Source organism: Silurus meridionalis, chromosome 1, assembly GCF_014805685.1.
Source record: "Silurus meridionalis isolate SWU-2019-XX chromosome 1, ASM1480568v1, whole genome shotgun sequence".
NCBI lineage: Eukaryota > Metazoa > Chordata > Actinopteri > Siluriformes > Siluridae > Silurus > Silurus meridionalis.
In genome coordinates, this window is record NC_060884.1 from 31,709,543 (window position 1) to 31,732,183 (window position 22,641).

The window sequence follows — 22,641 nt, forward strand, 5'->3', positions numbered from 1 at the left end:
TTTGATGGCAATGGTCCAAGTAGATCCACTGCTAGATCTTGCCATGGTCCATCTGGCAATGGTGTAGGCTGCAGTGGTTCTGGAGCATCAGGGCGAGACACTATTTGACAACCATGACATGATTTGCAAAATCTTTCCGCAGCTTTGTCCATGCCAGGCCACCATACTTTTGTTCTCAGATGTTGTTTGGTTCCAACAATACCTATATGTCCTTCATGTGCCAGTGAAATTGCCCGTGCTTGTAGTGTTTTCGGAAGAACAATGCGCGTTCCACGTAGTACTAAAACCCTACAACACACAGCTCATTAGCTACAGGTGCATACGTCATACACCTTTCAAAATGTCCACTTTCTATTGCGTTTCTCAGCTCTATGAGTTCTGAATCTTTTTCCGAAGCTTCCTCCACTTCTCTTGTAGTCAGGGCTCTTGGGGTGGCGCTGATGGCCACAAATCTCACATACTCATCCGATTCATGCAGTGTTTTCTCTCATTGCTGTGCTTCCCAAGAGTCGTGATAATGGATCAGCAATGTTTTCTTTTCCAGAAACATAAACAACCTTAAAGTTATATGGTTGAAGACGCAAAACCCATCGCTCAACACGGGCACAGGGCTTGGAACGTGGACCATATATTGACTCCAATGGCTTATGGTCTGTGACCAAATCAAACTGTCTGCCATACACATAGGGGTGTAGCCTCTCGCAGGCCCATACAAGGGCAAGGGCCTCCCTCTCAGTCTGAGAGTAACGTCTCTCACAGTCTGATAAACTTCTACTGATGTAGCAAACTGTCACCATTTGTCCTTTCTGACGCTGCGTCAATACAGCCCCCAACCCTACAGGGCTAGCATCAGCAATGACCTGCGTTGGAGCGTCTTTGTCGAAGTATGCTAAAGTCCCTGCTCTTGCAAGTTCCTTTTTTAGATCATTGAATGCGTTTTTCTGTTCTGGACCAAAGACAAATTCAGAGTCTTTTCTGGTAAGACGCCCTGGTGGCTCCGCCAGTGTTGCAAATTGTGGAATAAATCTACTGCTGTAACTGACGAGTCCAAGAAAGCTCCGAACTTCTGAAGCGTTTTGTGGTTCTCTGGCCTCTGCCACAGCTCTGACTCTCTCCTCAGTGGGACCGATGCCTTTTTGTGTGAGCAGAATTCCCATGAAGTTTAAGCGATCCATGCCAAACTGACATTTTGAAGGATTTAGGGTTAGCCCGCTCTCTCTTAAACGCTTCATGACGGCATGTAGACGTTGCATATGTGCTTCCTGGTCAGCTGCATGAACAATCACATCGTCTGAGATGTTTTCAACTCCCTCTATTCCAGCAAGGGCAGACGCTATCTCATGTTGGTATTGTTCACTTGCAGACGATACTCCAAAGATGAGCCGTTTGTATCTGTATACCCCATTGTGGACTGCAAATGTTGTAATCTGACGAGACTGTGGTGTCAACTCCAGTTGGTGGTATCCCCATTTGAGATCTAGCTTGCTAAAGAACATGGATCCGTTCATGCTTTGTAAGAGCTCATCGACAGTGGGGATGGGGTATCGCTCTCTGATGATTGCTCGATTAGCTTGTCGCATGTCAAGACATAGTCTGATTTCAGAATTGGCTTTTGGCACTATTACAACTGGATTAACCCATGGTGTAGGTCCGTTCACTTCTTCTATGATGTCCATTTTTAGAAGTTCTTTTATCTTTTCCTCCACAGGACCCCTCAGATTAAACGGTATTCGTCTTAAAGGCTGGGCCACTGGCTGAACATTTTGGTCTATATATAAGCTGATTTGTTTGGTTTTCAGCTTACCAACTCCTTGGAAAACTTCTGGGTATTGTGAAAGAAGTGTTTGTTTGAGGTCTGTTATTGCTGCAATGTTTGTGCCTATCTTCAGCACTCCAAGTTTCATAGCAGTATCTCTCCCCAGTAATGGTTCTCCAGTCCCTTTGATGACAATGAACTCTGCAGATACTATCCGGTTGTCTATTCTAGCTTCACACTCAAAAGCTCCCTTTATTGGCAAAGGTTTATCAGATGAGTAAGAGAACAATTTCCTCTCTGTTTCTGGTATATATGAATGGCATTTGATATTCATTGATTTCAGTCTTTCCCACGTACTTTCGTCAATGATATTGCTGGTTGCACCTGAGTCTACAAGCATTTTTAAATTGACGTTTCCCAAGCAAACATTTAGTCTATCCTCCATGTAATTATCTTGGATGACGAATGCATATTCAGGTTGACCTTCAACTTGGTTTACTGTTTGCTGTTTCACATTTTTAGTCTTGCACATTTTTGAGAAATGATCTCGTCCTTTACATTTATGGCATGTCTGACCTCTCGGGACATTTTAAATCTCTCCTAAGTGATCAGAATTACCACATCGATAGCACTGTTTATTCACCTTACTGCATTCTGCATGTTGTTTTCCCTTAAATTTCCCTTTCATTTGTTTTCCTCCTTTGTTCCAGACGCGATTCACAGACTCTTTATCAGGTGTAGATGTCTCACTAACCGATGATGCACCCATCTGTTCCTCTATCCGTTCACAGAGCACAGCAACCTCCAATGCGCGATCTAGTGTGAGGTTAGGTCCCTCCTCCAAAAGTTTGCGACGCACATATGTTGACGAACATTTGCCTACTATGGCATCCCGAATCTGATTATTCATGTCATCCGCAAATGCACAGTCTCTCGCTGCCTGTCTGAGACGCGTTGTAAACTGCTGAACAGTCTCTCCGGAGTTTTGGGAAAGTTTATAAAATGATTGCCTTGCATACGCATTATTTACCCGTGGAACGAAGTATGCATCCAAAGCTGCAACGGCCGCGTTATAATCAACAGCCTCTCCCGTGTTCGGCAAGGTTGAGAAAATATCCTGAACATCAGGTCCAGCATGATGCAAAAGAAGTGCTCTGCGTCTCTGACGAACTGCCACTGTCACGTCCTCAGCGATTATCAGTCCTTTTCCGTCCGCGTAAAGTTCAAATGATGTCAGCCACCTTGTCCATCTCGGACCAAGAGTTGCGGGATCTTTGTAGCACTCAAATGTAGGAATACCTGACTTTTCCATCGTGTATAATCAGTACTAATATCCACACAGCTGCATCCTCGTCGCCAATGTTGTGTATCTGTTTTATTTACTTAGTTTATCTTATTAACCAAGTCACACACACCAAACGGGATTCTGAACATCACCTTTTACTCGTGTTCTCCAGCACACTACACATATTTAACATCCTGCTCCCAGTATGCATTGCACTTTCATTTCTTAAAGATACAAAGCATCATTCCAGTACATGACAATGTTCACTTAAGGTGCAATAAGGTGCAAATGTGAAGATCAACACAGGTTTAAAAAGTGACCAAAACAGTGCAAAAAGGAAACATGAGGAAGAATGTTGTAATTTGTGCACCATCAAGGAAATGTGCAGCAGCAGTAAGGAAAAGTGCAGCAGGTAAGTGTGCAGTATGGAGAAACGTTAAAGTTCAGTGCAGTCTTTAGCAGTAGTGTTAATTTGACTAAGTTGGATGTTAAGATCATTTATTTATAAAGTAATGTATATAATGTATAGAGTTATGAATAAACTAAGGGACTAATCTATGCTAAATTAATGCTAAAATGTATATTAAAAATGTATTTATTTCTGTAAAGCTGCTTTCAGAAAATGTCTGTTTTTGAAAGTGCTATAAAACTGTTGCATTTGTAACACAACGCAGATGTTGATATAATATGAAAGAGAAAATGCGACATTTCTGAGCAGATGTGGGCCAGATGGAATGAAAAACGTTATATATAGACGCTTTTCAAGCATTCTCATATTTGTTGAGTGTTTCACCATGCTGGACAATCAAAACCAGCAGCAGGAGATGATTATAGAACGTCTGTAGAAGTTCTTTCCGTTTTCTAGTGCAGTTCCTCATATATGTGGCATGAAGCTAAGGATGAAGCGGACGCGAGTGCAGCTAAGTGTTTAGTTAAAAGAGTTAGACAGATCCATTGAAGGAATCAGAGTCAGACCTACACCATAGATGGAGGCATTAGGCACAACCTGTCCCCTATTTCTCCTGCTGCTCTTTCATCCATCCCCAAAAAGACACATCCACCAGAACAGCCACACTTAAGGTGCCCCCATTCTCTCCCTCATTTGCTGATAGTTACTGGGGTGCAGTCAGCGTTCACATTCATATCAAAGTTGTTTAATAGGGTTAATTTTAGAGCTTAATAGCAAGAGATCTTCCACTTCAATCTATGTGTAGTATATCGTTTTTTGCTTTTTGCACAGGGGCATTTGACACGCTGGAACAGGTTTGGGGCTTCTAGATCAAGTGAAGGGAAAATGTCATGCTACAGCATCCAAAGAAATCCTATACAGTTGTGTGCTTTCAACTTTGTACTAAAAGTTTAGGAATGAACCACATATGGCTGGAAAATGTCATGTTCCCTAGTAGGTTTGTCCATATAGTGTATGTTTTTAACTGCTAGAATATTATAATGCATTGGTGTTACTTTATATCTGAACTTGTTGTGTCTTCTTTGATGTTTGCTTACTGTTTTCAATACAGATTTATACCATTTCGATGTTGCCTTCATGTGTCTTCACTTCTGCTATGAAAAGTGGATATGATTCTCTCACTGTAGAGCATTTTGTGGATTTCTGTGATTTCTTTTTTTCCATTGCATGACCAAAACATTTAAGGTCTTCAGTTTCAATCTAAACAAATATTACATCCACAAACAACATGATTGGAGTAAGAGTAGCTGTTACCTTTGGGTGAGAGAAAGTGTAATAACAATTGCCCTTTTTCGAAATGTGTCAGAATTTTTGCCACAAAAATCATTTATACAACCTTTACAGCATTTAAAGTATACAACATTAATAAGGTATTAATAGTAAATGAGTTCCCCTGGAGTCTACAGCATCACAATGCAACATCCCAACATGATATAAAATCAATTCATACATAGTCCTCACAATTCAATCCATCGTTGATTTTTTTTACCCATCACATTCAACTAAGGCTGAAATCAGACCCACATCCTGTTCGTGATTTTTTTCAAACAGTACTGTTCTGGCTAGCAGTTGTTCAACAATCGTTTCCTCAGCATGCATGTGTGTGTGTGTGTGTGTGTTCGAGATTGTGTGCTGGATGAGCGCCGATATATAAAGGGCAACTCACCACAACAAAGAGTTTCAATCTACAGGCTACATAACTCACTTCAAACAAGAATGTCCTCTGGGGGGGGGGGGACACTGCTACTTCCAGACACCAAAACTTTACTGCTCTCCATTAACACTGCAGGAGATCCACTGCCATAGCACACAAGCTCAATGACGATCTATACAGTAATATACAGTGTGTAATAGTTTCATTTATATGAATTAGAAATGTTTTAGACAAAACCAAATGGAAATACACACACACACACATTTTTCAGATGGTTAAAAATATCCACTTTCAAGCCTTCCCATGTTACTTTTCTTTTTATACAAAAGTAAGACATGGATATGGAATAATCTGAACCACGTGTAATTCTATTATTCAATTCTGATGTAACAGAGATTTTGCTCATTGGCCCTAAAACCAGTATACAGAAGCTCCAGCATTTCAACCTGCATTTAGAAGGATGTTCTGTAACTACTAGTTCAATAGTAAAAGACCTGGGAGTTATTTTAGACATTTGTCTTTTAAATATCATATTAACCATATTACAAAAACAGGCTTCTTCCAACATAGAAATATTGCTAAGATAATAAATATGTTGTCTATATCTGATGCAGAGAAGCTCGTCCATGCGTTCATGACCTCCAGACTATTGTAATGCATTACTAGGTGGATGTCCTGCATCATTAATAAACAAGCTACAGTTAGTTCAGAATGCGGCAGCAAGAGTTCTTACAAGGTCAAGAAAATATGATCATATAACCCCAATCTTATCGTCCCTGCACTGGCTTCCTGTTAAGTTTCCAATCGACTACAAACTACTGCTTCTTACTTATAAAACACTAAATGGTTTATCTCCATGTATCTCTCCAGTCTTTTAACACGCTACAATCCGTCACGCTCCTTGAGATCCCAAAACTCTGGGCTTCTAGTAGTTCCTAGAATAGCAAAGTCCACTAAAGGTGGTAGATCATTCTCACATTTAGCTCCTAAACTCTGGAATAGTCTTCCTGACAGTGTTCGGGGTTCAGACACACTCTCCCAGTTTAAATGCAGATTAAAAACATATCTTTTTAGCAAAGCCTACACATAACATACATCACATCATTACCTTGTGCTCCAGAACATCTGATCACATCACATTATCAACTTGTGCTGTTAATATCATGAACAGCAGCTACGCTAATTCCTCTCCACTGCTTCTCTTTCTCTCCCCATCCCGAGGCATCCTGAGGTTACGCCAGCTCAGTCACGTCCCACCTCATGAAGATTATGGACCATTAAAGAAGTAAATGCCAACCCCGCAAACATCTAGAGACTTACCAGCGCCATTTGGCCCACTTCATGTGGAGTTTGGACATTGGACCTCTACAAATGTATAAAGGTTCTGGCATGGAGAAGTTGGTGTTTGATCTATGATGATCTTAAATTGTCAACTGACAAGAAAGGACACTACTCATAATCTCACACTCCAGTACTTAGGCTAGTTCCCACTCTCCAGTGTTTTGTATTGTTTTAATACTTATATCACACTCTTATGTTCCCCTCTATGAGTCTGGTTTCTTTCATGGTTCCTTCCTCCTAACATCTAAGGGAGTTTTTCCTTGCCACAGTTGCCCCAGGCTGCTCATCATTGATAAATACACTTCTTTCGGCTTCTCCCATTAGGTGTTGCCACAGCGGATCATCCGTCTCCACACCCCCCTGTCCTCTACATCTGCCCCTTTCAACCCAACTACCTGCATCCATGAACCTCTTCCTGGCCTTCCTCTTTTCCTCCTTCCTGGTGGCTCCATCCTCAGCATTCTCCTACCGATATACCCCATGTCCCTCCTCTGCACAAACCATCTCGATCTCACCTCCCTCACCTTGTCTACAAAACGTCCTACATGCGCTGTTCCTCTAATAAACTCATTTCTAATCCTGTCCATCGTCGTCACTCCCAACGAAAACCTCAACATCTTCAGCTCCGCTACCTCCAGCTCCACCTCCTCTCTTTTACTCAATGCCACTGTCTCTGAACCATACAACATCTCAGGTCTCACCACAGTCCTATAAACAGGGATACATACACATCTTTAACTTTTAATTTTAAGTTCTGAAAAGCTGCTTTAAAACAATGTCCATTGTGAAAAGTGCTATAGAAATAAACTTGAAACTTGTATCACACAATAGTCCTCTCTACTTTACCTTTTCTAATGGGATAATAAAATTCACTCTTATATGAAACCAGTTTGTATTTAGATTATTTAGCTTGACTGCATGCATACACCTGCCCCGTGAATGAACTGTTACTATAGGAAAGAAATGTATTAAAACAAACACATGAATTAAGAGTTGTGAAGTGATGCTGGAAATACTGACAGATCTGTAACATATCCTATAACATCACTGTGTCATAGATCAACATAATGTGTTACAACAGATGTTGCATAATAACTTTGCTTCTATTTAATACCCTTCGCTTCAGCCAATGCCAATGTGAACACATCGACAGCGTCTCCACTTCAAAGCAAGAAAACAGCCATAAAATATACAGATGATGTTTTGGGTGTCGTTACGGTTCCCTCGTGACAGCAGGAAGCAGGAATCGCAGCAGCTGTGCTAACAGCGACGCATCTCATAGTGTTGAATACAGACTTTTTTTCCCCAAAGTAAAGTCAACTTTGAAGATTGGTTCAAAGCAAATCTTTGTGCAAAACTGAGTGCCTGGAACACATTCACCAAACTGTCACAATTTATCTATGACTTCACAACATTACAATATTGTTAACAACACACTTGAATTTCTGTATATTTCGGCTTGAATGTATTGTACCTACAGTGGGGCAAAAAAGTATTTAGTCAGCCAACAATTGTTTAAGTTTTCCCACTTAAAAATATGAGAGAGGCCTGTAATTTTCATCATAGGTACCCTTCAACCATGATAGACAAAATGAGAAATAAAAATCCCATTGTCTAATTTATAAAGAATTTATTTGCAAATTATGGTGGAGAATAAGTATTTGGTCAATAACAAAAGTTCAACTCAATACTTTGTTATATACCCTTTGTTGGCAATGACAGAGATCAAACGTTTTCTGTAAGTCTGCACAAGGTTTTTACACACTGTTGCTGGTACTCTACTACACTGTACTTCACTTTAGTCTACTGTACATGCTACTCGACTATTACCTTCTGTAAGGTGCTTCATTTTATTATATTGAATACTACACTAATGCACTCAATTTCACAATAATCTACTATACTGTCCTCCTCTCTACTGTATTCTCTCTATATACTCTACTCAACTACACTTTACTCTATTGTACTCTATTTTATTACACTCTACTGTACACCAGTTTATTTTACTCTACTCCATTCTTTTTTAAACTTTACTGAGTTCTGCTCTACTATACTATATTTTACTCCACTCTACTCCAATCTATTATACTCTTCTAAAATTTACTGTATTTCATCAGCTTTCAGGGAAAGGCATTACACAAGTTTTTAGATAGATTAACCTGGAGAACTATTCAGATAGAAGTTAAATATGGGGTGCCACAAGGTTCAGTTCTAGGACCCCTGCTTTTTACAACATACATGGAAATATTATTAGAATTACTATATTTTACTATACTTTACTATACTTTACTGTTCTGTAAGCCACTTGAGTCTACTATATATTATCCTACTGTACTGTCCCCTAATGTTAGATACTCCAGTTTATTATACCGCATTTACTCTACTGTACTCTATTTTTTAATACTCTATTATACTCTACTGTATTATATTGAACTGTACACTACTTGTATGTACTGTACTGTTTATATACTGTACTCCATTTTGTTATAATGCATTGTATTTAACTATACTCTACTGTACTCAACTTTTGTCGGCTGTATTTAAGTCGACTGTACTGTATTTTATTATTTAGCATTTTATTCTACTGTACTCTATTCTGCTATACTCAACTATACTCTATGTCCTGTACTCTACTCTACTCTACTCTACTCTACTCTACTCTACTCTACTCAAGTAGAGTCAAGTGCAAAACCTGTCTTAATTTGCCTTATGAAGTTTCTAGCACAAGAATGGCACGAATTTCTTTCCTAATTTAGTCTGACCCTACTTATCAAAATGTAGAATAACCCAATTATTAATAAACAACAAACATTTCATGAACAAGAGCAAATTATAGCAACAAATATAAATGATGCATGTTAAATTCCTTTAGAGTTGGTTTGATTTAGTTTCTAGCACTAAATGCTAATCTTATTGAACTTAAAAGTGCATTGTTAGGTTAGCTTTTCATTAGCTCATGATTAGCATTTGCCTTAACTTGTAATTAGTTCATTTATGAGTTCATTCAGAATTAAATACATTCTTAACTAATACTATTTAAATTTGGCTCATGTATGTGGATTATTAATAATTATTAACTCAGTGGATTAAGAGAACCAGTACACATACACTATTTAGGCAAAAGTATTAGGACACCTGACTTTACCAGCCATATGTGGTTTTCCCCAAACTAATTTTATAGGATGTTTGGATGTGGTAGCATGAAATTTTCCCTTTACTCAAGCTAGGAAAACAAAATCTGTTCCAGCCCCTGTGCACAAAACCAGCTACATAAACATGTGATTTACTTGGTCTGAAGTGGAAGATCCTAAGTGGCCTGCTATGGAGCTCTAATCTCATCCTTATTGGGATGAATGTAAATGCTGACTGCACCCCGAGCCTCCTCACCAGAGATTGGAGCGAAGTACAAATATTTAAGTTGTACTTATGTGTACTTAAGTAGATTTTTCTTTAACTTGAGTGAAAAAGTGCAGTCAGTACTTCAACTTTTATCAGAGTCTTTTACCAGAGTATCTGCACTTCTACTGGAGTGAAGGTTGTGTGTACTTTTGCCACCTCTGATCCTCACCTCATCTGCATCAGTACCTAATTCTACTAACGATCTTGTGAATGAATGGTTGAAACAAATCTCTAAAAGCCCATTCTAAAATCTAATAGATCATTTTTCCAGAAGAGTGGAGGTTATTATAAGAGCAAATGGGGACTAAATGTTGAATGGGATTTTCAAAAAGGAGCACCTACTGATCTTATGGTCAGGTGTCCACAAACATTCTGTTTTAATTATTTGAGTTAATTAATCATTGATTTTACTATGTCTGTAATGTTGCATGCAGTATATTTCATGTCTCCAGCCTATTAACAGTCCAAGATAAAGTATGCATTATGTGTCACACTTAAAGAAATATGAAGACTGCTCAGGACTCACCAGCTCTTGGACAATCTTCTTGACAATGTCTTTATCCTGCAGGTTGTGTAAGTAGCGGCTCGATGGAGAACTGGCCAGCATCCTCAACTGGGCGATTTTGGACGTCTCTCTGGCAGCAGGTGTGACACCGATGGCAAAAAAACGAACTCCTAGGTTCTTGGCATCAGCCACAGCTGAAAACAAGTCTGGATTTTTTGGATGGGACTCTCCATCATAGAGCAGCACAGCCACTTTGACACTTCCGGGTCCTGATTCATTTAGGTAAAGGCGCGTGAGGTTAGTAATGGCATATGTCACATATGTGCCCTGTCCTATATAGGGAAGTGGTGCGATGTTGGCTTTGAAGTTGGCTACACCCCTCCACTGGCTGAAGGTCTGCTCAGAAATCACATGACTGCTGTATTGAAGAAGTGCAGATTTAAAATTCAGGCTGCGGCCACTCTGAAGATGCGTATTCTGCATGCGCTCAACCACTTCGGTGACTAAGTGCTTCTCCTGGCCGTGGTTGTCCTTGGCACTTTCTGAGCTGTCCAGCAAAAACGCCAGCTCAACACTGCAGTCAGTATTTGGGAAAACTGTAAAAAGCATAAGAAAAGCAGTTTTGAAGACAAGGAACCACTGGTTGAAATTACCAATTGACAGTCGCATAACAGTTACATTTAAGCCTGAGATCATGAAACTCACTATGGCTACATGACTCTTGAACTTAATGACATTCAAAACATTTTTAAGTATAAGGTCCAGACTATGTAAAAAAAAATCTACACTTTTGGAAGAGGAACAAACCATTTTGGACAGGAGGAAGAAAATGGTTCATTCCCTTTAATGCAACAGTTCAACCATTCTCCCCTCTTAAAACACTCCTATGTGTAAATATAAAGCAGATTCTTCCTATCAAAGAGAATGTAAGCTAAGAACTCATCAAGAATCATCAGTTCTGGTTCCAACCAGTTGTGAGAATGGGATACACCCTGACTGAGACAAATTTGGGGTAAATTAGCATACCAGTTTTAACTGCTAGTAGCCTATGTGGGGAGCATGTGGAATTCTGCTAAAACAGTAACCTGAAATCAGTGCAATGGTGCTTGGGAAGTAGTAGGTTAGTGGTTAAGGCATTGGGTTACTGATTGGAAGGTTGGGGTTCAAAGCCCAATATCGCCAAGCTGCTGTTGAGCTCTTGAGCAAGGCTCTCAACCTTCTATGCTCCAGGGCTGCTGTATCAATGCTGACCAGTAACATCTGACCTCCTAACATGGCAGGAATATGTGAATTTCACTGTGCTGTTAAGCATCTGAGAAAGTTGCCCAGTTGCCCAACAAGCTAGGGTATATTAAGTATGTAATATATATGTAATATATATATATATATATATATATATATATATATATATATATATATATATATATATATATATATATATATATATATATATATATATATATATATATATATATATATACAGTGGATCCTCGGAGTTCGCGAGGGTTAGGGACCAAGACCACTCGCGAGTTCCGAATTTTCGCGACCTTTTGATACGCCCCTTCCAACCCAGTAAAAACCCAAAGAACACTATACGAAATCGATTTAAATGAGTTAATAACACTATTTCACTCCATACATAATAAAAATAGTTTTAAAGCATTTTTTAGACAATTTTAATGAGATAAACCTTGATTAGAAATGTTAAAACTAACGTTGTGAGCAGCTCGCGGTTGCTCACAAACCGATCTGAATGAGAGTCGCCGGTCGGAATGAAAGTTGCGAGCATGCGAGGTCTGAGGCCGCGAGCTCCGAGGTTCCACTGTATATATATATATATATATATATATATATATATATATATATATATATATATATATATATATATATATGTAAAAATAAAGCCTGTTTCAATTCTAACCTGTTTCAGTTCTAAAGCGACAGCACTTCCTGCTTCACCACCATGGTACACATCTTTTTCTTGCATGGCATTATTATATTGTGCTTGCTTGATACAACACATGCATATAGCATGGTCGACTAATTCATCGTTATTTGATTGCTGGAAACATCCATACAGATAGTTTTTCCGGGTAGCAGCCATTGCTGGAGCGGCTAAGAAGGTCTGCTGTCATTAAGAGAGAGGCCTCTAGAGGCGAATCACTGATGACGGTTCAGTACATCCCTCGGTTATTAAGGCACGGTTTAGTTCAATTTCGGTACGGTTAGAGGGGCAGAACTTGCTTGCTGTTTTTGTTATTAACACAGTTTATTATTATTAACATTTGTGATCAACAACATTTGAAGAGTTTACATTTTTAAACAATTTTAAATAAAATGCTAAAATTTAAAAAATATATCAAATACTATTTTATAATGTTTTATACAAATAAAATGTAACTTTTGTTTGCTATGTAATAAAGACTAAAGAGAATGGTTCAGATGATGGATGGTTGATCAGAAGGTCCACTAAGCTGCCACTGCTGAGCTCTTGAGCCCTTAACCCTCAACTGCTCAGTTTTATGAATAAGATAACTGAAAGCCACTCTGGATAAGGGCATCTGCCAAATGATGTAAATGTGACTATACATATAAGTATGAGAAAAATATAGGAGATACAGTTGAAAAAATACCCCAATAAATCAAGTACATGATATTATGTATAACAAAATTGAACCTTGCAGCCTTTTTGGCAATTTTTGTACCAACAATAATTTAAGGAGGCACTATAAAAATCTAAAAGATGAATATTTAATAATTACATCTAAATAAAACACTGAAGGACAAGGAATCTAACTAATCATTTAGAAACATACAAAGCTTTTATTTTTATTTTTGTTTAATACACAACATTGAATTTATAATCAAATCATTGTGAGGTGCCTAGAGATTGTGGGCGTGGGCGTGGGGATGGGCGTGTCCAGGAGTGTGGCTTAAAGTAACACGAAATGTCAATGGCCAATAGAAAAGCAGGAAAGATTCAGAACGCCCGAACCTTCATATGGTTTCTATCAAACGTTCGTTCTTTAGTCAACATGGAGGTGTCAGTGTTCTGATTTATCAATTGGTGTAAATCATGTGCCTCAGGCATGTAGAATGAATAGCATTAAATATGGAATATTTCTATGTAAGCATTTTTAGGATTATTGCAGATATACAGTATGATTTTATAATGAATTTATACAGCATCTACAAAATCTGGGCAAGATCAGGAACGCTACTAGGCGCAAGGAATAAAACGCACATCGGGAACACCTCGTAAACTTGCGAGGATCTGAGATAGTGGTGCAAAAAAAAAAAAGTAATACAAGGCCAGGGCGAAGGTTAACTCAACCCCGCTGAACTCAATCAGAGTTCAAAGCCGTAACTTCCTTACACTTCTGTAACAGGCTGCCGGGAGATGTTTCCCATAACCCCCTGCTAGAGGCTCGTATAAATCACATTCAAGCGTAACAGAGAGAGAAAGAGAGAGAGAGAGAGAGAGAGAGAGAGAGAGAGAGAGACAGAGATGGAGAGAAAGAACATGGCATGAAGGAAACTTGCCTCAGGAAACATTTTTTAATTTTCATAAAGCACACAGGAAAAAAAAAGAGATAAGAGATCACATTTTCCAGGCTGCAAATTCCACACATTAATCGCCATAATACCAAGGTCTAGTGGTTAAGACGCAGCGCTCCCACCGCTGCGACCCGGGTTCGATTCCCGGTCAGGGAACCATCCCCAGCCACTCTCAGTGCCGGTCCCAAGCCCGGATAAATTGGGGAGGGTTGCGTTAGGAAGGGCATCCAGCGTAAAAACATGTGCCAAATCAAAATGTGCGGAGGATCCGCTGTGGCGACCCCTAACGGGAGAAGCCGAAAGAAAGTTTAATCGCCATAATACCAAGGCTTAATTCTATAATTATACAGGATTAAAAGCTTTACTACTATTATATACCCCAGTGTAGTAAATACTATTAATTACTGTATTATTATACTCTGTAACACACTATAACACACTATAACACACTACACAGTGACATACTACACAATTCTACGATCTAATTATATACCATGTTATGTTACTTTATGTTATAAACTGCACTTAATGGAAAATAATTGAGACACCTGATGTTTCCAGCAATAAATTGGTTCTTCCCCAAACTGTTACTACAAAATCAGAGGCAAACGATAGTATAGGATGTCTCTGTTTGTTGTAGAATTAAGTTTTCCCAGACCCAAACCTGTTCCAGCATGACCCAAAGTGCACACAATCCAGCTCTATAAAGATGTGCTTTACATGGGTTGGATGTGTGTGGAAGATCTTCTGCTGTAGAGCTCCAAACCCTACCTTTGGGATGAATGTGAGCACTGACTGCACCCCAGGCCTCCTCACCTCACCTACATGAGCACCTGACTTTACTCACACCCTTGTAGCTGAATGAGTCCAAATCCTGACAAAATCTACTGGAACATCTTCCCAGAAAAGTGGAGGTTATTATAACTTTTAGAACTATTGTCCACATAGTGTATTGTTGTACATAAATATTCATGTTGTACAGATACAACATGACAATTACTGTATATCCTTTATAAGACTGAGCAGTTGATGTTTAAGGACCTTGCTCATGGTCCCAGCAACCACTGAGCTTTCCTTTCATGTTTTTCTGGCATGTAGTGATGTCAAAAGTAACATATTAAACATTCAAATGGAGAATAAAAATGGCAGAATTATGATAAAGTAAAGATTCTTGGAAAAATGAATCCACTAGTGATTAAGTAAAAATTAATTACTGATTGTCCATCACTGGCAAGCTGATGCATCTGCGGCTTCGTTTGCAGTTTTAAAATAGCCACAAAGAGTTTAATCAGAAAATTTACAGAAGAGTTTTTTGTCGAAAAGCTATTCCATGTGAGAAATTGCCAAGAACTATTGAGATCCTACAAAAGTGTATACTGTATATAAAAGTGTATTGTGATTCGGTAATTGTTAGCTTACTAAATAAAGGTGTCACAACGCTTTTAATTCGCGGTTCGGAAAATTTGCGCGTTCTCATTGGGAACCCAACTTGCAGATTGCCTTACGATTTGCGGGAATCCGCAGCGAGACGGAATGTTCAGGAACGTTAGGAATAACATTTTAAAACTTGTTTTTGGTCAAATACTGTACACTATTACATTTATAAAGCGGCATATTGTCTAGATGAATTCTCTAAGGTACCATAGGGGCTGAGTCCAAAATTTGCGGATTTTCGCAACTCGCAGGTTCTTAGAAAGTAACCCCTGGGGGACCAATGTACTTGTATAAGTATTTGGGTACGTATCTTAGATAAAAAAACAGTTTTTTACTCCAAATACTGAGCAAAGATTGTATTGTTTGCATAAACTAATTTATTTTTATTTATTTAACCAATTTTATTTAGTCATTTAATGTGGATGAAACATTGATGTGTAAGTTCTCTAGATCCTATATTGAGTCATTGTGATCTTTTTCATTGCTGTGCTAGTTTAATTTTCTAAAGGTAAAAAAATGACTTGTTTTGAGAGGACTGTTAACCAAGGAAGTCAAATTACGGTGAGGATGCAGATGACTATGAGCCAGTTATATCATAGACAGGTTTTGGGTAAAGCCCAGAGCATTTTGTTAGATGAATCCCACCCTGTATATCATGAGTTTCAGCTCTTCCCTTCTGGCATTCGGTTAGAACTTCTATTAGTATAACAAATCCTTTTAGACAATCATTTATTCCATCAATTGTAAAGTTTTTATATTTAAGGTAAATACTCTTTAAAAGGAAATTGAGTGTTGTTACTGTGTTTGAGTTGTGTTATGTTTTATGTGATATGCTTGAATGCAGTAATCAAATTGCCTTCAGGAAATGAATAATGATGAACTGAATTGCTTCCATTTCAATAACGAACCAAAAAACCCCAGGTTTATCAGAATAGAAGGAGAAGTGGAAGACCCTGGTTCTGTGTGTCTGAGTTTGAGAAGTAAATGCCTCACAGCTCTATTGAAAATTCCTCAGCTTCTTCTAAACAATCTGATTCCTGACTGTAAAAAAATCAGGGTGTAAACTGAGTAAATGTGATTGTTTTATGATAAACATGTGTGCAGGTGTAATGTCTCACGCTGAGCGTAGTTCTTCGGAGCAACTTTAGACGTGAGCAGCTTGCTTTTGGCTTTTCTTCTGATGTTCCTCTGTTCCTCTTCTTCTTCATCATAGTCTTCTTCATAGTCGTCTTGCTGAGCGCCACCAAGCTGCAGCCCAAGCAGCAACAATACCAGCCAGCTCACATGCAGCCGCATTGCACCTACACACACAAGTGCATGCATACACCATCATCATCATCATCATCATCATCATCATCATCATCATCGTGCACTATATCGAAAAGATAAAACTCGAGTTTAAGCACAGGAAGGTGTGTATGAGTTTTTCTTTACTATAGCAGATCTTCCAACTTTTAAGAAAAGCACCAAGTAACATAAGAAACTTTGTTAAATTTCCTGACCAATCAAACGCTCAGTGATCATACTGTACAGTGTACTTTAATACTATGTAACGGAATATTAATGAGACCTAATAATCCATTTCTCTCTCTCCTTTTCTCCTCTCTACTCTCTCTCTTTTTCTTTTTCTGATTTACTACTGATCCTGTCTTTTTTTTTTCTTTTTCTGAATCTGGCTCCGCAGCATAAAGTACATGCTGCTCGAAGCTGTTGCTTTAACCAATCAGATTGCGAGTGGGTGACACCGGGGCCATCTAGCAGGCGCATTTTTACATCCTTCGAATTGATTGTCAGAGTGCGCACAAGTCAGACCTCGCAAGCCACATCTGTATCAAAGTGCACAAGCTCAAATATATTTCCGTGGAGAATGAAAAAAAAAACATTTTATCCCCACGGAAATATATTTGAGCTTGTGCACTTTGTCTTTTTCATTTACCATTTACACTTTTGTTGATCATTTCAGTTGTTCAGCGAATCAGTGGAGGCCGTGCATTTCACCCCTAGGCTTTCAGAGGTGTTCTACTTAAATCATCTCTGAATACCTTCATTATAATGTAACAGCTATAGAAACCATCGATGTTATAGAGAAACCCGGTATAACAGAGCAACAGCATAAACAAACGATCTTCTCGTCATCAGAGTTACATCGAACTTTACTTCAGTCTGCATTACAGATGATAATAAATCTAATCTGTAATGTAGCAGGCTCGGAAAATAAGCTGTTACTTGCTAGAAGTTCATTAGGACGTCGCCATGGTTACCATATGTGCATATGTATAATAGCAGTTTTTGTGTTGTTCTGTATTTGAGATTATTTCCAAACTATTGGCAATAATTAATACACTATATTAGCTAGTTCAGGTCTGGGGACATGGAAACCCAGTGATCTAAACTTTGGAATGTTACAAGTTTCAATCCTAACAATGCCAAACTGATACTGCTGGGCCCCTGAGCAAGGCCCTTAACTCTCAGCTGCTCAGTTTTATAAATAATGTAATGGTAAGTCACTCGGGATAAGTGTGTAAATGTACTGCCAGAATAAACACTGTATAGAGGGATCGCAACAAGCGGAAAATAACAGAGGAAGGTTTCATTTTCTTTACAAACTTTATCTTCAACAGTTTTTATTTTCATTTTCTCTTGAAACTATGGTTCATTTTAAATATAAATCCTATTGTCCATGACTGTAACAAGAACAAACTCTCTTAGATAGTATGAGAAAGAAACCTTGAGAGGAACCATTCTAATTTGGGTGACATCAAGAGTGTAATTATAAATCATTAAAATCTCACAAACACCGTAGAGTGAAACGAGAAATATCATGAGTACTGAGTGTGTGATTATGAGTGATGTCCTTTCTCGATCTTATGTTGGAGTTGGAGTTGTGGAAACCAGGAGGTCCTGAGCAACTCCTGACCAACACCTCCATGCTGGAGCCTTTAAATGTTGAATGATTGAGAAACAGCATATGTAGAATGTATATTGATTAAAAGATTACATAATTTCAATTTACCTCATGAATTCTTAAACTCAAATTACACTTAATATGACACCCAGACCATATATTGTGTATAAATTCGTATTATTCAACATACACATTTCTGTTTCTAGAAGCTTCTGTCACCAAACAAATTCTTTGTGTGTGGAAATGAAACCCTGATTCAGATTCTAAAGTTCCTATATATCCTGTAGCTTTCCCAGTAAACACTAAATAGTTCCCAGATACTGAATATTGTGTTTTAAGATGAAAACCTGATGAATTTATTTCCTGCCTTCAAGCAATCCAACAACATGCTTGTCTCCTTTGTACTCACCTTCTCTCACGATGTTCAGCACAAAGCCACAACGACCCACAATCAGACTCTATAAAACACTGAACATCTCGCAATGACTGACAGAAAGACACGCTCTGAGCCCCAGAGTGCGAGTGTGAGATGGTAAAAACTGAGAGAAAAGTGTGTGTGTGAGCGAGTGTATGCACATCTGCTGCCAACCTGAGGCTGTTTCAAACTCCGTGGCTCCTCCCTTTAGTAATATAGTTAAGATGGAATGAAACATACTAATTTTATCCTTCGTATACTGAATGTGGTTTATCAGTCAAGGAGTATTTTTGTGTGGAGTTTGTTGCACAAGTAGATGCCTAGCCTCCAGTTTAGCTGTGTTACACTACTTTGAGCTACAAAGTAATTGCTCATGATCTTATAAACAACATAATCAACTGTCTCGCTATTTCTCGTGATCCTGTCCCATTCTGCTTCCTGGACCTGCCTGATCCATTCCTACTTTTGGAACGGGAAACAATTGCTGCTGCTGAGAATGGCTCCAACATGCACAGCCTAAATTGGGGAAGGGGGGTCACTTCTGATTAGAAGGTAATACGTTTAAATCCCTGCACAACCAAGCTGCCACTGCTAGGCCCTTGATCAAGACTCCTAAACCCCCAATTGCTGAGCTGTATGAGGGTGTCTGCCAAATGCTATAAATCTAAATAAATCCTCATGATTTGTGGGAAGTGGTACCTCTATGGTTAATGCATTGGATTCTGGATCAGAATGTTACAAGTTCAAATCCCAGTCACTGTTGGGCCCTTGACTAAGGCCCTCAACTGCCCAGTTGTAAGTCACTTTGAATAAGCCAAATACAGTAAATGTCTGAAGTGACATGTGGTTACTGTGAATGTTTCCCTTGAAGATGGATTCAGCCTGCTATTAATATAAACACTGCTACACTGATTAAATCACTATGAACTGTTTTGCACTCAAGTCTCCATTATTGCTAAAGATGGGCAGAGCTTTACCGATCTGTGAAAGACTGTATATATCTCTAAATCTACAGTACATCAAAAGATTCTGAGAATCTGGAGAAATCTCTGTGCAAAAAGGACAAGGGCAGAAAATCTATTTTGGATGCATTTAAAACAATAATGATTTTGTATTAAAAATCCCTGATTGGGTTTTAAAAAAAGCTCCAGATATACCTGTCTGTGAAAGTTCTCTATATCGTCCACAAAAGCAGGTTAAAGCTCTATTATGCAAAGATGAAGCTATAAGTGAACATGATCCAGAAACACTGCCATCCTCTTTGAGCCAAAGCTCATTTAAAAAAATATTCTGTGGTCAGACGAATTGAAAAGATGAGTCTCCAGCTTGCGAACAAATATGCGAGAAGGGCATCACGATGGAGCAGGCTGGTCCACACACACACAAACACAGGGCTAACATACATCACAACCTCATACTGTAATACAACTTTTTTGTCCTGATAGCTGTGAGGTTTATACAGGAGCCTAAATTCCTGACAGCTTTTTGCACACACATGGACGCAATCCATCACGTATAATCCTTTAAAATGTCTGTAATCCACTAAGAGCTCTGTAAATGTATAAACGGTGTGTGTGTGTGTGTGTGTGTGTGTGTGTGTGTGTGTGTGTGTGTGTGTGTGTGTGTGAATCACAGAGTTGACATGTGTGCACCTTTTTACCCAGCAAGATGCTACTGAAGTCTTGACAGTAAAAAACTGAGCTCAGAGCTCCTGCAGGAAATCAGATCTCCCCCCAACGTGACATCACTCACCGAAAACACATTACATGGTTTTACGCTACCCAATAAAAAACACACATCAGGTCAAGTGCAAAGACTTCAAAGAACAGTTTAAGCAAAAAATTTGACCTATTCAATTAAATCCTGCTAAACTGCCTCATACCCACAATCGAACATGGAGGTCAATAAGTTGGTAAGTTTCCCCCCATATGTTTCTCCCTATGAATGTATTGTTATCACTTTATCATTATAAGTTCCATATAAGTTTAACACTATACATTTATCCCTATAAGTTCATCTCTATAGGTTTACCCACTATAAGTTTATTCCTATAAGTTTATCTCTATAAGTTTATTCCAATAATTTTATATCTATAAGTTTATCCCATCAGGGTTACCCTCTATAAATGTATTTAATTCAATTCAATCTTTAATTATATAGCACCTAACAACCACCAGGTAGAACCGAGGTGCTGAACAGAGTGCAAGAGTCGATGTGCAAAATAGAAATACAATTAAAATTAACACAGAAGTAATAAAATATACAATATCATAAAAAAAGTCAATTGTAAGGTCTAAAACAGGAGAAATAAAATAAGCATTAAAACACAACAAATAAAATAAACGTTAAGAAGCAGGAGACTGCACACCCTCTACTATACAACAAAGGCTTTAGTTTAGCTTTAAAAGTAGAAAATTCCCTTTCAAAGGTGAGATCAGGAGAGAGGGAATTCCAAAGTTTAGGAGCTGCCACTAAGAAGGCGCGATCACCCCACCATTTATATCTTGTTCTAGGCGCTTCAACAAGACATGATTAGCTGACCTGAGAGTTCGGCCCTGGGTGGGCAGATGGAGAAGTTAATTTAAACAGGTTGGGGTCGTACCAGACAGAGATTTGAAAACAACTAATAAGATTTTATATTGGTTCCTGTACTGTACCGGGAGCCAGTGGGGAGAGGAAAGGACCAGGGTGATGTGTGCATGTTTACTGGTACCAGTTAAAAGCCGTGCTGCAGCGTTCTGAACCAGCTGTAGATAGGAGAGAGAGGACTGAGTAATTCCTAAATAAAGAGCGTTGCAGTAATCCAATCTAGAACTAATAAAAGTATAAATGTCTTTTTCCATGTCTTTTATCAAAACAAAAGGCTTCACCTTTGATAGTTGAAAGAAGCTTGTTTTTATAGCTGAGGTTTACTTGCTTCACAAAATTCGAATTGCTGTCAAATATGACGTCTAGGTTGCACACTTTTTTTTTCAATTCTGGTGCGAGACCCCTAAGGTAAAATTAGGCTGCTCACGCATACTAAATAATATACACACACTTATTCTCATTAAGACTTAGAAAATTACTAGCCAGCCTTAAATCTGATTGGACAAAAATCTAGCATCCACATACACGTACTGGAAGCAGTGCAGCCAAGAGAAATGCTACAAAATGAAGAGAATAAACTGTTGGGAATAAATTAATACAATTTAATGGAACAAATATTAGAATTTAGGTTGTAAATGTAGGTCAGTGCTTCTGATTGTGTTTAGGCCAGCAGAGAAGGCTTTGCTGGCCCACCACTGGGTTTGAGGAGCCAGGGGGAGGGGGAGCCAGGGGGAGACAGGGGGAGCCAGGGGAAGACAGGGGAAGGTGAGTGTCAGTTATAACCAACATGGTCAATGCTGACACACATGTAAAGGGCAGGATAAATATTGATGGCCCCCATGCAGGCTGAATAATGTGCCATCCCATTACTTAGCTATATGAAGCCGTCATGGACAAATGTTTAATGTTCTCCCTGATTAATGATCAAACCTCGCCTGAATAGAATCAGACGTTTCATCTTGGAGATCACATGAACCTGCAAGAAAAGTAAATCTCCACTGAGGACATGAGTGGAAAAGCTGAGCATAAGATTGGTATGTACTTTCTGAACATCCAATTCCAAATGCAGTCCCTATTATAATAAGCTCCGCTATTCAGGGAAGATGTTCCACTAGATTTTGGAGTGTGCATGTGGAGATTCGAGCTCATGAAGTCACAAGGATGTCAGGTACTTATGTAGATAAAGTGAGGAGGCCTGGGTTCCAGCCATGGTTCTGACATTCACTCCAAGCCATGTAAAGAATATCTTTATGGAGCTGGTTTTGAGCACAGGAGCTTTGTTAGGAAGGAACAGTCCAAGTGAAGGGGAAAATCATGTAACAGAAATGATG

At 38.8% G+C, this 22,641-nt stretch overlaps 1 protein-coding gene across 1 annotated transcript in view; it reads right to left on the bottom strand.

Annotated features, from left to right (window-relative positions):
- LOC124393197 (collagen alpha-1(XXVIII) chain-like) overlaps positions 1 to 18,844 on the bottom strand; it is a 64,381-nt gene extending 45,537 nt beyond the window's left edge. Inside the window, exons 1-3 of the mRNA XM_046860751.1 lie at positions 18,716 to 18,844; positions 16,520 to 16,702; positions 10,431 to 11,005 (exon numbers count right to left, since the gene is read on the bottom strand). Of these exons, the coding sequence (XP_046716707.1) occupies positions 10,431 to 11,005; positions 16,520 to 16,697 (753 nt within the window). The 5' untranslated portion in view covers positions 16,698 to 16,702; positions 18,716 to 18,844. The remainder of the gene's footprint in view (positions 1 to 10,430; positions 11,006 to 16,519; positions 16,703 to 18,715) is intronic.
- Between the last annotated feature and the right edge of the window lie 3,797 nt (positions 18,845 to 22,641).